The 12,896-nt window shown below is 36.7% G+C and overlaps 1 protein-coding gene across 2 annotated transcripts in view; it reads left to right on the top strand.

Moving 5' to 3' along the window:
- The window catches only part of LOC106790994 (irregular chiasm C-roughest protein-like), a 121,485-nt gene that overhangs the window by 82,072 nt on the left and 26,517 nt on the right, over positions 1 to 12,896 (top strand). For both annotated transcript variants that reach the window (XM_014756299.1, XM_014756298.1), the window contains exon 2: positions 802 to 1,262. In XM_014756299.1, the coding sequence (XP_014611785.1) occupies positions 802 to 1,262 (461 nt within the window). The remainder of the gene's footprint in view (positions 1 to 801; positions 1,263 to 12,896) is intronic.

Here is a 12,896-nt window from a genome sequence, read left to right as displayed (position 1 = left end):
TAGATATGCATATTTGTGTTAGCGACACACATACGCGTGTTTCATATAAAGAAATAGCACCCCAACGTAGTAATAAATTGCAAAACGGCAATACTTTTATCGTCCATTTTACGAGAGGTCCGTTCTCTTGGCCGTAACTTCGTTTTCGAATCCGATGGGACTATAAAGATAAATTAAGTATGGTTCGAAGGTAAATGGACGCTCGAAAGCGAGCGCGATGCTCTCGGCGAGGTCGTTAAAAGAATTTAACTCGAAGAAATGTTTGAAAACGAATTTGGAAAAATATAAATGTATATAGGTCTATTGTACGTACATTAAATACAATAGTAAATATACATACGTATAATATATGAAAGAGAATAACTATCTCGTAAGTATAAGAAAATAAAAACTTCGATAATATGGTATCTTATGCAAGAAATATTTCGATACACACAAATCGTAAGCAATGGAAAGCATCCAAGTGTTCATATTTAAATGATCCACCCGTTACAATATAGCCGCATTCCATTCGTTTCTCTTGAAAATAGTGGCGAACTTGTCGAGGAAACGTTTGATTTCTTCGCTATGATGAATTTTGAAAAAGTATTCCGTCTCAACAGGTTTGCTCGGCATTCCTCTCATCGACATCTCTCTTTCCCTTTCTCTCTCTCTCTTTTTCTTTCCAACACACCGAGCTTATACATATCAAGATACATAATATCGTTGAGTGTACAAGCGAGTCGTATTATTCGAAAAGAACCGTTCGTTTTTCTTGTCGTATCGTTAACGCCTCTATCATTGTTTTCGTTTTGTTTTCAGCTCCAGGTCGAGGACAGCATCAAGAACGAGGTCGATCGTAATCTGCCTTACGCTGTTACTAACAATGGAAGCTAGAAGCGTAGAGGGTGCGAATATGACAAATGCGTCCTCCTCCTTATCCTCCTCATCCTCCTTGTCCTCGTCGTCTTCGTCCTCTTCTTCATCGTCCTCGTCTTTGTCGTCATCGTCGTCCTCGTCATCCTCGTCCTCGTCCTCATCCTCATCCTCATCGTCAGCTGTGTCGACGTTAAAGCCGATTACAACGACGGAAGTAGTTTATCAGCGATTCGCCATCGAGCCAATGGATCAAACCGCGGTGGTTGGTAGCAGGGTGACCCTTCCGTGTCGAGTTCTTGATCAAAAGGGACCCATTCAATGGACGAAGGATGATTTTGGACTTGGTGCTGTTAGGAATTTGACTGGATACGAACGTTACGCTATGATCGGTAGCGACGAAGAGGGTAAGTCTATCCTTTGAAGAATCCTATTTATCTTTACGTAAATTCTCCAAACGTCTCTATTTGCTGATCCGTTCTCTCTTCTGATTACTATCTTTCATTGACTGTTAGAAAAATAAACAAAAGTATTCGTCCTGGGACATCGTTAATATACTTTCATCAATTCTGCAGTTTGCATAATAATTCATTGTATGTAGTAGTGATAGAAGCTTTTCGTAGCTTCCTTCTCTATTATTTCTCCTGTATCTCGGTCGAATGAAATTAATTACAAGTCCGTAATGGAAGCGTTTCGTTTGCTCGTCAAAGAACGAACGAACGATCTCGTCGTCCTGAAAAAAGTAAACTCTTGTTACTCTTCCTTCTTTCTCTGTTTCGTTTTATCTTTTCCTTTTTATATTTCTCTCTCTCTCTTTCTTTTTCTTTCTTTTTTGTTCTCTTTTCCATATCTGAGTTATCTATGTATCTACCGATCGACGAACTCATTCCCTCCTTCTTTTAACCAATGAGAATACGATTTTATTAAAACTGCTCTCATTGCGCTTTTCGACGACCAACCGACCGCTTGTCTTCACGGCGAAATTCAATTTCCTACGCGGCGTACCGTCTATTCGTTCTGTTCTCTCTCTCTTACTTTCTCTTTCTCTTTTTTTTTTCCTCTATCACTCCCGCTTGCTTTCATTCCATTTATTCTTTTTTTTTCCTGCTTCAACCGAAAGAATCCAATCGAAATCATCGTGCGTGCTTTCCTCGGAGCAGCCGCAACAAAATATTTTATGTCGTTTGCCATCGTCGTACTAGTTTTGTAAGCCAATCGAATCGTTGATACTTTTTTCTTTTGTTTTCTTTTTTTTTTCTTCTTCTTTTATCTCTTCTCTACTTTTTGTACTTTTTCTTTTAAAGCTTGATTGCCAGGCCAATTTCATTTACAATCGATACGTATATTTACGTTGTACTCCGAAAACGTCTACGTCTCGTAAAAATGAAAAAGTTATATGACAACTCGTTATGTAGTATAATATATCGCGTACATTGTTACGTAATCGCATAACGAAAGATATGGGAAGGATATTTGAAATTTGTAGAAAATCTCGAGGAACGATATTTCTAATGTTCCTACTCGCTTAGTTGAATGAAACAAAGAAAAGGATCATTAGACTTTCGAGGATTAAGTGTCTTTTCCATGATTTAGCAGTCTCAGAACTCGTTTACTTGTACCTTTCCTGATATTCGTACACCATCAAAATCTTAATTAATCTTATGAACTTTTCGTTGGAAGCGTAGGTAGGTACTTGCTATCGTTCCTTTAGCAAAGGACGCGAATTTTCGCTCGAACGAGTCTCTGAATCGATTAGGAAGTCTTCAAGTTTTCAAATTCAACTTCCCCTACGACGCGGGGTTGTAAAAGCGAAACGATAAGTAAGCGCGTGTCGTTATCTTCGTCCAAGCATCTCGAATTGTTCGCGTGACATGTAGATAATTAACGAACACGTAATATCCGTATTATATGATATATAGGGCAACGTCATTCGAATTCAGAGACAGCTAGTGAGATAACTATATATAGTGAGGTACTCTAGAGATTTCTAGGATTAAAAATATTATATGTCGAAATCGTTGAATTATGCGATCGTCTATTTTGAAATCAGAGAGATATACGGTTATTTTATACGAATATAAAATATAATATATACCTTCATTGGATAATATACTTAATTATATATCCGTTGAATGTTGACAAAGTTTCGTGCTTCTTTTAAATATTGTTAAAGGATTATTTTGATATAACATATTATAAATTAAATAGATGTTTATAATTTCGAGCTAATAAATATTACTCGAATAAATTTTGTCGAAATTCTTTTTGACGTCTACACGCTCGCGCTTACGTAAATGGAACAATGTTCTGTTGAACCGAGTGTATAATTTCTTGGAAAAATACCCTACTTGCTGACCCGTTGAATTTCCTAGAAAATAGAAGTTATCTTACTAGTAGCTGACATCAAGAAAATCATATAAAACTTGACGAGATCGATAAAGAGAAATTTCAAATGTTACTCTTTACTTTTTTCTTTTTTTAAATATAAATATATATGCATAAAAAGATTAACTTGACTTAATTAAATGTTCAGATTCTTAAATAATATAGAACGAAATAATTTTCTAGATATTTGATTTTATAAAGGAAGATAAAGAATATTTAATTAGAAATTCTTGACGTGCTCCGGATGTTTAAACGAAGAAATATATTGCATGCCCACACGGCCGCTTGCGTTCGAGAAATGATCTGATTCGCAAACGATCAATTTGCGCGATCGAGCAAACGTTTAATGCTTCCGACTTACATTAGTGTTTTACATGAGATTCACAATTTTGTGGCTTCCTTTGATACAAATTTGATAGTACGTGTACGGTTTACGTAGTACTCAATCCAAGCAATTGCTCGAGTTGTAACTTAATTGCTTTTCAATTAAGAGTAATTAACTGGCGCTTTCCGCAGATAATTCTGTATTTGACTCCGGCTTTAATGATATGTTATTTGGCCATGCGATCGGGAACAATGCGATAAAATTTCATTTCGGGGTATAGGGAGGGTATAGAAAGGATGACAATTTTACATTTGAAATGATTACTTTAAAAAGCATCAATCGCACACTATTCGAAATTTAATCTGATCCAGGACATAGCACGTAGATATCAATTGCATGATTCTTCTTTTCTTTTTCACGTACGCGTTAATTTATCGTTGGAAATGAGGCGATGGAGTAATCGTGTAGACTAATGAAAAATAAAAATACGAATTCACCTGCTGGAGAGAGAAGATCTTTGAGTACTGATAATGGTTTCGTTAAGGTAAATTAAAGTCTACGTTTTATCGATAGAAAGCTTTTCGAAGAGAGTAAATACCTTATTCGTTGCAATCTAGGAATCACAATTAAGACATCAAAAACATTTACTTCAAACGATATCCGAACGTTATTCCAACTTATTAAAATCCATAATTCCAACAACGGATAGGGAACAAATGATAGAGCAAAATTTCTAGATAAAATATTATTACAGGCATTTCGAGAAGGCGGTAACGTGCACAACGTTCGGTTCGTTCGATTTGCCAATAAAAGTTATGGAGAGGAGAAAAAGAAAAGAGAGAGAAGAATACGCAGAGGTGGTAGCATAACGCTTTGCACGGTACTGCCCGTTTGTGGAATATGCGCTACAGGCGATATCGGAGTTTTCGTCGATCGCACATGACTCTCGTCGTTTCTATTTGTTTTTCGGCTATTCGAGGCCGTGAGGATTAGCCTCGCGAGGCGATAGACCGATCCGACGATATCCTATATCGATATTTCTTCTCTTACTCTCTCTATGTCTGCTGGCACATTTACATTGTACGGTGCAATCGCACAGCTTTTACGATATCAGACTGTTTCTGGAAACGATAAGATTCAAACGTTTGAAAAGGGTACTTTCAATTGGTGTGCAATGTGATTTGTGTACTTATCAAAGTACGAAATGTATGTAATTACAATTAATTCATTATAATTGATTTGTTGATAATCATATTGGTTTGGATTGTTAATGGATATACGTAAAAATATTGGCAAATATACTAATGCAGGGTTATATATATATCAGTAAATTTCAATAAACTTCTAAAGGACGTACGCAACATTTAATCGATAACATTAAATATCGAATCTGGAAAGTCATCGATAATTTAACTGATAATTCGCGGGACTGTTATCGGTGTGGGCCCCCGACCAACGATCATTCTACATTATCCCCTTTCGTAGCTTTTGAAATATTATTCCTATAGTTTTCCAGCGGTGTGCAAATGAGTTTCCAGGGCTCGCTAAAGTTCACAACGTTTTGCGCAAGTTCATAGGTGAATTTCAAATAGTATTGATGCCGCATTGAAAGAGAGAGAGAGAGAGAGTGAGACAGAGACGTATATACATATGTATGCATACGATTGGAGCAAATATTTGAGAACAAGTATCCACATCGAGAGAGAATGCTCGAAAATGTCTACATGGTACGGTCAATCAGAAAACGGTATCTATGAACGTTTAAACGTACGTTCGAATCTCAGGGATCTTCGATAATTACTCTTTAATCGTACTTTGAAAATTTATCATGAACTTTCCCAACAATCGATAAACACTATCTGAGTTGAGCATGTATCAAAGTACATAAAAGCATTAGAGAAACTTAGAAGAAAAAGTGGGGTTCATGGCGCAAGTTTGGTTGGCTATTTTGCTACTTTGCCAGCACGTCGACGTACGTTTAATTTTCCACGACAGAAATTATATTTGACAAAGTAATAGAGCGGTTACTCTCTCTCTTCCCATAGTTTAGAAATCGAGGAAGGGGTTACGAAAGGGTGGTGGAAGTTGTTAGAGAGAGAGAGAGAGAGAGGGCAAAGGAAAAAGGATAAATCGATGACTCTTGAGATCGTAAATCGTAAGATACTCGACGGACAATGCCGAGGAAATCGTATAAATTCGCATAAAAACACGGCACCTTTCCTTGCTTGAACGCTTTTTCGAATCCTTCGACTCATCATTTTTCGCAACAATAGCGCCGTAAGCTTACAATACGGCTGAAATTAAATTTCTCTCTAGGTCTTGAGTTATCGTCTATTTTTGCGATAAGTTCAAACGACTAGGTAAAAGGGCATCTCTAAAACGATCAACCTAGCGATAAGGTAAAAAAATAGAAAGAAGAAAGGAAAAAGAGTAGATAGAGCTTTTATTATTATTATTTATCAAGGAAGTTTAAAAAAACCCTTATTACGTATAACAAATCTGAACACTGTAATAAAAAATAAATAAAAAATAAGGAAACAAAGATTATTCCTTTGTCACGATTATTATAATAAGATTCTTTTAGATTAAGGAGAGAGATAGAAAGAGAAAGAGAGGACAAAGAAGAAGAAAAAGCCCAATAAACTAGATCTGTGGAATATACATTTTTTCTTTTGTACGTTTATGTAACAGTAGGGAGAAAGAAGACATAATTATGAAAATTAAATGAAACAAATTGTCAAGTATTGTTACATGTTAAATACTTTATATTACTATTGTTATACTATACGTTTCTTCGATGCGTCTTAATCGACATTTTCGCACGTACATATCTGCTTTGTTTGGTAGTCTTCAAAAGAACGACGATAACCAGCAACGTTGCCTTGGAAGACTGGCCCGAACTTTAAATTAGTTCCGAAACATTTAGCGCACGCTTCGGTGGTTAATAGTTCTGCCATAGATCAATAGGGCTACGTAGTATGTGCAAGGAACGAACGAACAGGCGAGTAAGAGAGAGAGAGAGAGAGAGAGAGACAGACAGACAGACAGACAGATTGGAGGATGTACCAAGAGCGGCTCACGAATCTTCCGTACCGCCAGCGAGCCGCAAGCGGCCCGATATTTTAGTATGCACGGCTACTGCACCAGCAGCACCACTCACACATACTCTTGCTTTTCGACCTCGACCAAGATAGATCTTTTACGATTTTCCTCGCTTCGCTGTTTCCCATAGACATGCATTTAGCCTCTCTATTCCACCAAATTCTACAATACAAACTGCAAAAATCAATTTTATCGACGAATCATTATGCATTTTTCATATGATTACTTGGTAATGGAACAAGTTTGTAGATTTGACTTTCTATTTTTTATTTATCTCTCTCTCTCTCTTTTTCTCTTTTTTATTTCTCTCTTCACGTGCGCTTGATTAACTGGATAGTGAAAACAAATGCATTGTTTCGAAACAATTTGGAGAAAGAGTAGCTTTTTAATTCCATGAAAGATCATATCTCAACGATCTGTTCTAGAAAATGCATTTCGACAATAGATAAGACTCTTCATCAAGCTCTCTGGTTCATTGTTTTCTCTCCCTCTCTCACTCTCTCTCTTTCTCTTTCTCTTTCTCTTTCTGTTTTCCCCTTTTTACTCCTTTCCTTTTTCTCCTATCCACTCTTTTTCTTTTTCCTTTTGCTGTTGTTATTGACGAGAACGTCGCGATGTCTACGATTTCTATGTTACTTTGTAAAAGGAGCAACATCGTGGAAGAGCGGTTTTTAATAGAGAGAGAGAGAGAGAGAAAGAGAGAGAGAAATATACGCAACTCAGTCAACTATACACGCGTACGAATTTTTAACGGTCGGCGCGTTTTTTCTTTTTCTTCCAAAAACTCTATCTCTATTTGTCTGTCTGTCTATCTATCTATCCCTATTGCTCGACGTATCGGCTGATATTTGTTCTTTCGTTTGGAGTTAGCTCATGACATCGACTATTCAATATCTTCTATCGTAACGTTTTAAATCGACGTTTTAATTCATAAATATACCGTGCGTGCCAGTTAAAAACTGGATAAACAAAGAGAGAGAAAGAGAGAGATATAGATCACCAAAGATCATAATATGAAGTCTCTAAAGTTTAGCCAACAATGAATCGATCCTATAAATTTGTTCTACGGACAGGATAGAAGCAGCAAGAAAATTTATCGTAAAGTTCGTTCTAATCTCTCGGATATACAAAGCCCGGCTAAACGAGGCGCCTTCGATCGAAGTCCTACGATCGAACTCGGCGAATCGCAAAACTCTGTTCTCATTGACGAAATGAAGAAGAATAGAATAGAAAGAAAAGGTTTCACTGACGCGTTTTCGATACTGTCCGAAACTCTGATGCAATCTAAATAAAAACTCGAAGGCGTTTTATTTCACGGCTTTATTTAATCAATGTCCGGCAGTTCCGGTGCAGATCGATATCGTATTACGTTGTCGGAGATTCGAGATGCGAATTTATGGTGGTGCAGGAAGATCGAGAGAGAGAGAGAGAGCGAGAAAATGAAATAGAAGACAAACTTAATAGAATATAAAAAAAAAAAAGTGGTGGTTAGAAAGGCGAAAGCAAAGAGAGAAAGAGAGAGAAAAAAATGATGGAAAAAAGCAGACGGCGCCGTCGCGATTAATCCTGAGAGCCAAAGACCGGTCGTTAAAGTCGAATGCGGGAAGCGTGAAAAACGAATCGCCAAAAGCTCTAGCGATTGTGCCAATTAAGAGGAGTCTACGTGACCGAGATATTCTCGTGTGTGGAACAACGAACACGTAACGAAACTCATCTTGTCGTCTCTTTCTATCTTTATTCTATATCCTCTTTCTCTCTCTCTCTCTCTCTCTCTCTCTCTCCTTTCGTTCACAAGGCGCCGAAAATATGAACGTTAATTTTATAGCCCAGTCTGAAGTAATTTTACCGAAAATCTCGCCCCCTTATGCATATGCTGATGAAACGAACTAGCGCACGCTTTTAGTGCAACGCGACAAATTGAGATTTGCAATTCAGGCCGCGTGCATGCGTTACTTTCATAGTGTATATGTAGAGCGATAGTAATAGTAGTAGTAGTAGTAGTAGTCGTAGTTGTGTTGTTGTTGGTTGTATTTACCAGCAGTAATCGTAGTAGTCGTAGTCGTCGTCGTCGTCCACGCGATATTCCTCGACGAACGTCGACACCGTTGTCCTCGTCCTCATCCTCGTCCTCGGTCGTCGTTGATCGAGTATCGAGTCAAGCGTTAATTGGCAATCGCTCTGACCTTAGAACACCCTGTGCCACTATTCGATAGCTTGCTGAGGGATAACATGTCGGAGATATATCGATCGTTATCGTTGTTGAAATGCAACCGAACGAATGATTACAACGGCCTGACTAAATATTTCAATTAATAATAGCACTCATATACACACACACATACTGACACTTGTATTATCTTGTATATATATACATACTTATATTATATACACGAGAAAAGTAGAAGATCGACAGTAATATATTTATTTTCTATATATATAATGCTACATATATGTGCCAATTCGATTCGATTAAAAGGAAACAAAAACGGTATTTTACATATTTTATGAATACGATTTTATGAATACGAATCAGCGAATCAGCTCGACGACTCGAGCTACGGCATCACTACTACCACCTCGTCGTTGTCGTATCATCTTTTATTCATCTCCTCGAAATCGAATTTCGTTCGTTTGACTGCTTTTCTTTCTTTCTTTCTTTTTCTTCTTCCACCTTTTCCTCTTTTTTTTTTCATCTTCTTTTTATTAAAATTTCCAATAATATTTCGTAGAAAATGAATTTAAAAATAGGAAAATTAGATGAAGAAAGCAGTAGTAGCACTAGTAGTAGTAGTAGTAGTAGGTAGTAGACGGTAATATTTATACAGAAAATGAAGGAAAGGAAAAAAAATCTTGTTTCGTGTTGATTGCGCATTATCTAGATCGTATCACCGACAACGGATAAGTTCAATCGATCTATTTACCAGCATACAAGTCATGATTCTATGCAAATTTATTTAAATAAGATGCTTATATTATGCTAAATAAAGAAAAAAGGGGGTTCTTTTAAAAAGGAAACATTTGAAAGGGAAAAAATACAAATAATGTTATTTTTACATCAATTAATATAAAATAAATATAAAAGTATATTGGTCTGATTCAAATGATCACTATGTACCTATATCTACATAGTACATGTATACCTCTAAGTCTACCTCAAAGCTCTTCGTAAATGGACGACACTGATCGCGGCTAAAAGTACTTACACAACTATGCCGACCGTGCTTTCGTGAAATTTACAGACGCGATTAATGTCATGGTTGGCTCGTCTGGGCGACTATTCGCTTGCCTACAAGCCGTTTGTAGGCCTAACCGTTACTAATTTCGGCATGGAGTTATGGCTGCTATTACATACCTATCCCTTATGCATTCTCTCTGTCTGTCTCTCTCTGTCTCTCTGTCTGTCTCTCTCTGTCTCTCTGTCTGTCTCTCTGTCTGTCTCTCCCTCTCTATCTCACATTTCAGAGGAACAGTAACATTAATATGAGAGACCACCTTACGCTAAAGGATCATCTCCGCGTTATCGACGGTTTGCTGATTTAGTATCGCGATAAAGAGCTGGCTAGCATGCACGTAGACTATCACTGTTCGGATAACTGATTACGCGAATATTTACGTGGTAATATGAGCCTCTGGTCGTAACTTTACTCCTCATAAATCGATCGAGTCTAAACATAAGTAAGGATCGAGAAAATACAACCTTCCAACTAGGTAGGTTGTCCGTTTTTAGATTGTGTCAAATAATATTCTCGATACTACTAGGTCAATCGATCGATCGATCGCTCGATTGGCACGATTTTTTTTTCTCTTTCTCTTGAGAAATGTACCGCCTTTTGTTCCAATTAACAAAAAGCGTTTTGTTCCAATATCGTGTCAGAAAATAACTCCATGATTGTATGCGTTGATATATATATTATATATGCGTAAAAAAGAGAGAGAAAAGGAATGAGATTTAACGAAAGAGAATAAGGAGAAAATTAATCGATTCATATCGACAAAAACCTTTTAAGAGGCACATTGATTGTACTCCGTTAAATTTTGAGATCGTACGTAGATATACATACGTATGTGTATGTATTGATGTTACATGTACATATATTTGCATAAAAATACCGATATTTTCTTTTTTCTTTCATATGTGTTTACTATATGTATAATATTATTATTACCTCATATCCTATTTCCTTAATATCCCTCCTAATATTGTCCTCCCATCTATGCCTTGGTCTATCCGATGGTCTTTTCCTATTAAGTATACCAGTAAATATTTTATACGCGGTTCGTTCCTCACCCATACGTGCCACGTGGCCAGCCCATCTTAATCGGCGTGATTTTATGACGGTAATAATGTCTGGTCTACTATAAAATATACGCAATTCAACGTTGTGTAATTTTCTCCATTCGCCTGTTTCTTTATTCCATATTAATTTAATTAGTTTATAAATTTCTTCTATTAATTTACTTCCCCCCTCATTTAATTAATTCCGTCAGAATCAAGTCGATACAGAGTGCTTTATAATTCTTTAATTTTTTGATCGCGCTTTTTACTTCCGAAATTGTCGGTTCGTTAATCATAGTGGAACTCAAAACTCTCTATTTCCTGGTCGTTTTCAAATTCAACATTTCATAACCGGTCAAAATAGTTTTTATTTAGTATCCCCTTTGCATCTGTAATTAGATTGTCGTTCCTATCTTTCACCATTTCCGTCCTGGCTTGTAATCCCTTCCTAAAGTTATTTATCCCCAAGTGCATATACCATGGATGTTAATGCTTTGGCAATTTTCGTCTATCTCTTCTATTTTCTGTTTTAGGTATTGCCGCTTCTTATTTTTAAACATATATATATGTGCATAATATAACAAAATAATTATTTTCAACGAGAGAAAGTAGTACACCGTTAATTGAACGTCAATGTCTGATTAAAAATGTACGTATTTTATGCAACAGATATCAACCGCGAAATATGATTCGAATTTGATCCCACAGCGGACAAGTTGGATCGGTATCTTAATACTCTAATTATGGATTAAAGTTACTGTTAACGGGGAACTTGACTGATAGGTTTACTTGGCAAATAGAAACTAGTTAATACGGATACACGATCGAATAACCGGCGTGTACCTTAGTGCAGTAGTTAGTCTAAATGCGTTATTTGGAATAGGATGTTATTGCATTCGAGATTACTCGTAATACGACTTTTTTGTATGCACATTATATATGTTTTTATGTGTGTGAAAAAAAAGTGATAAAAATTTGTAATATATTTACATAAAAAAAAATAAAAAAAAGAAATTATAGTATGCTAAAAAAAAAATACGCAAAATATCTCGTCACGGTTGACGCATAGTTATGATCGGCTCGTTCGTAGCAACGCTACTCACTGTATCATGGACATTTAGTTGATTTAGGGTCGCAATAAAGGTCGTTCATGCGACCCACTCTTGCTTGTGTACTGTAAAGCCATCGTTTATCTGGTTGTAGGGCAAAACGATCGAGGGTCATTGCAGTTCCCAGCAAGAGCCGCGTTTCCAATTAGCACCGTCTACGAATCGGAAGGATATGATTCTGAGAGCGATTTTCAGTCAAGTTGTATTGTACGCAGATTTCTCCAACATGGAATCCTCTGGTAATTGTAATAAGCTGCTGATGAGGAAGATAAAGGATTAAATTAAAATAAGAAATAAAACACGTAGTTGAGCCAATAAGAAGTATAATACTTTATTGGCTCGTCAGGGAAAAGCCTTACGGCATAAAAACCCTGGTTGTTAATTCGGATACAGTAATTAATTTTTTATTCGCGTATTTCACCTCTCGCTCGCTTGTCGTTCTTGCTAAATACAAGAACAAATCTCACCTTTCGCTCGTGTGTGAAAGTATAAGGGTGCTTATACTTCGCTTACTTTACTTCTCGTTGGGTTTGTGGTAATATAAAGGATAGTAGTACTTCTCTTGCTTCGTCAGTTTTTAATCGGTTCTTCGTTGGTTCTTTGTCGTATAAGATGTGTCTTCGTAGGCGTCCAATTAGGCCCCTAAAAAAGAGGCAAACTTCCAATTTTCTTCAGATAAAGATAAGAAGTTTTGATATAATGGTAATTTGATGACACTAAATCGAATGGTGCTAATTTTTTTGCAATCAGATCCCGAGATTTTGAGAAAAAGAGTAAAAATGGGTAAAAACTTTTTATTGCAACTGCAACTGCAACTGCAACTGCAAATGCAACTGCAACTGCA

Source organism: Polistes canadensis, unplaced genomic scaffold (genome assembly GCF_001313835.1).
Source record: "Polistes canadensis isolate GaletaPanama2010 unplaced genomic scaffold, ASM131383v1 scaffold_276, whole genome shotgun sequence".
NCBI classification, from domain to species: domain Eukaryota; kingdom Metazoa; phylum Arthropoda; class Insecta; order Hymenoptera; family Vespidae; genus Polistes; species Polistes canadensis.
This window is presented reverse-complemented; position numbering and strand designations above follow the sequence as displayed.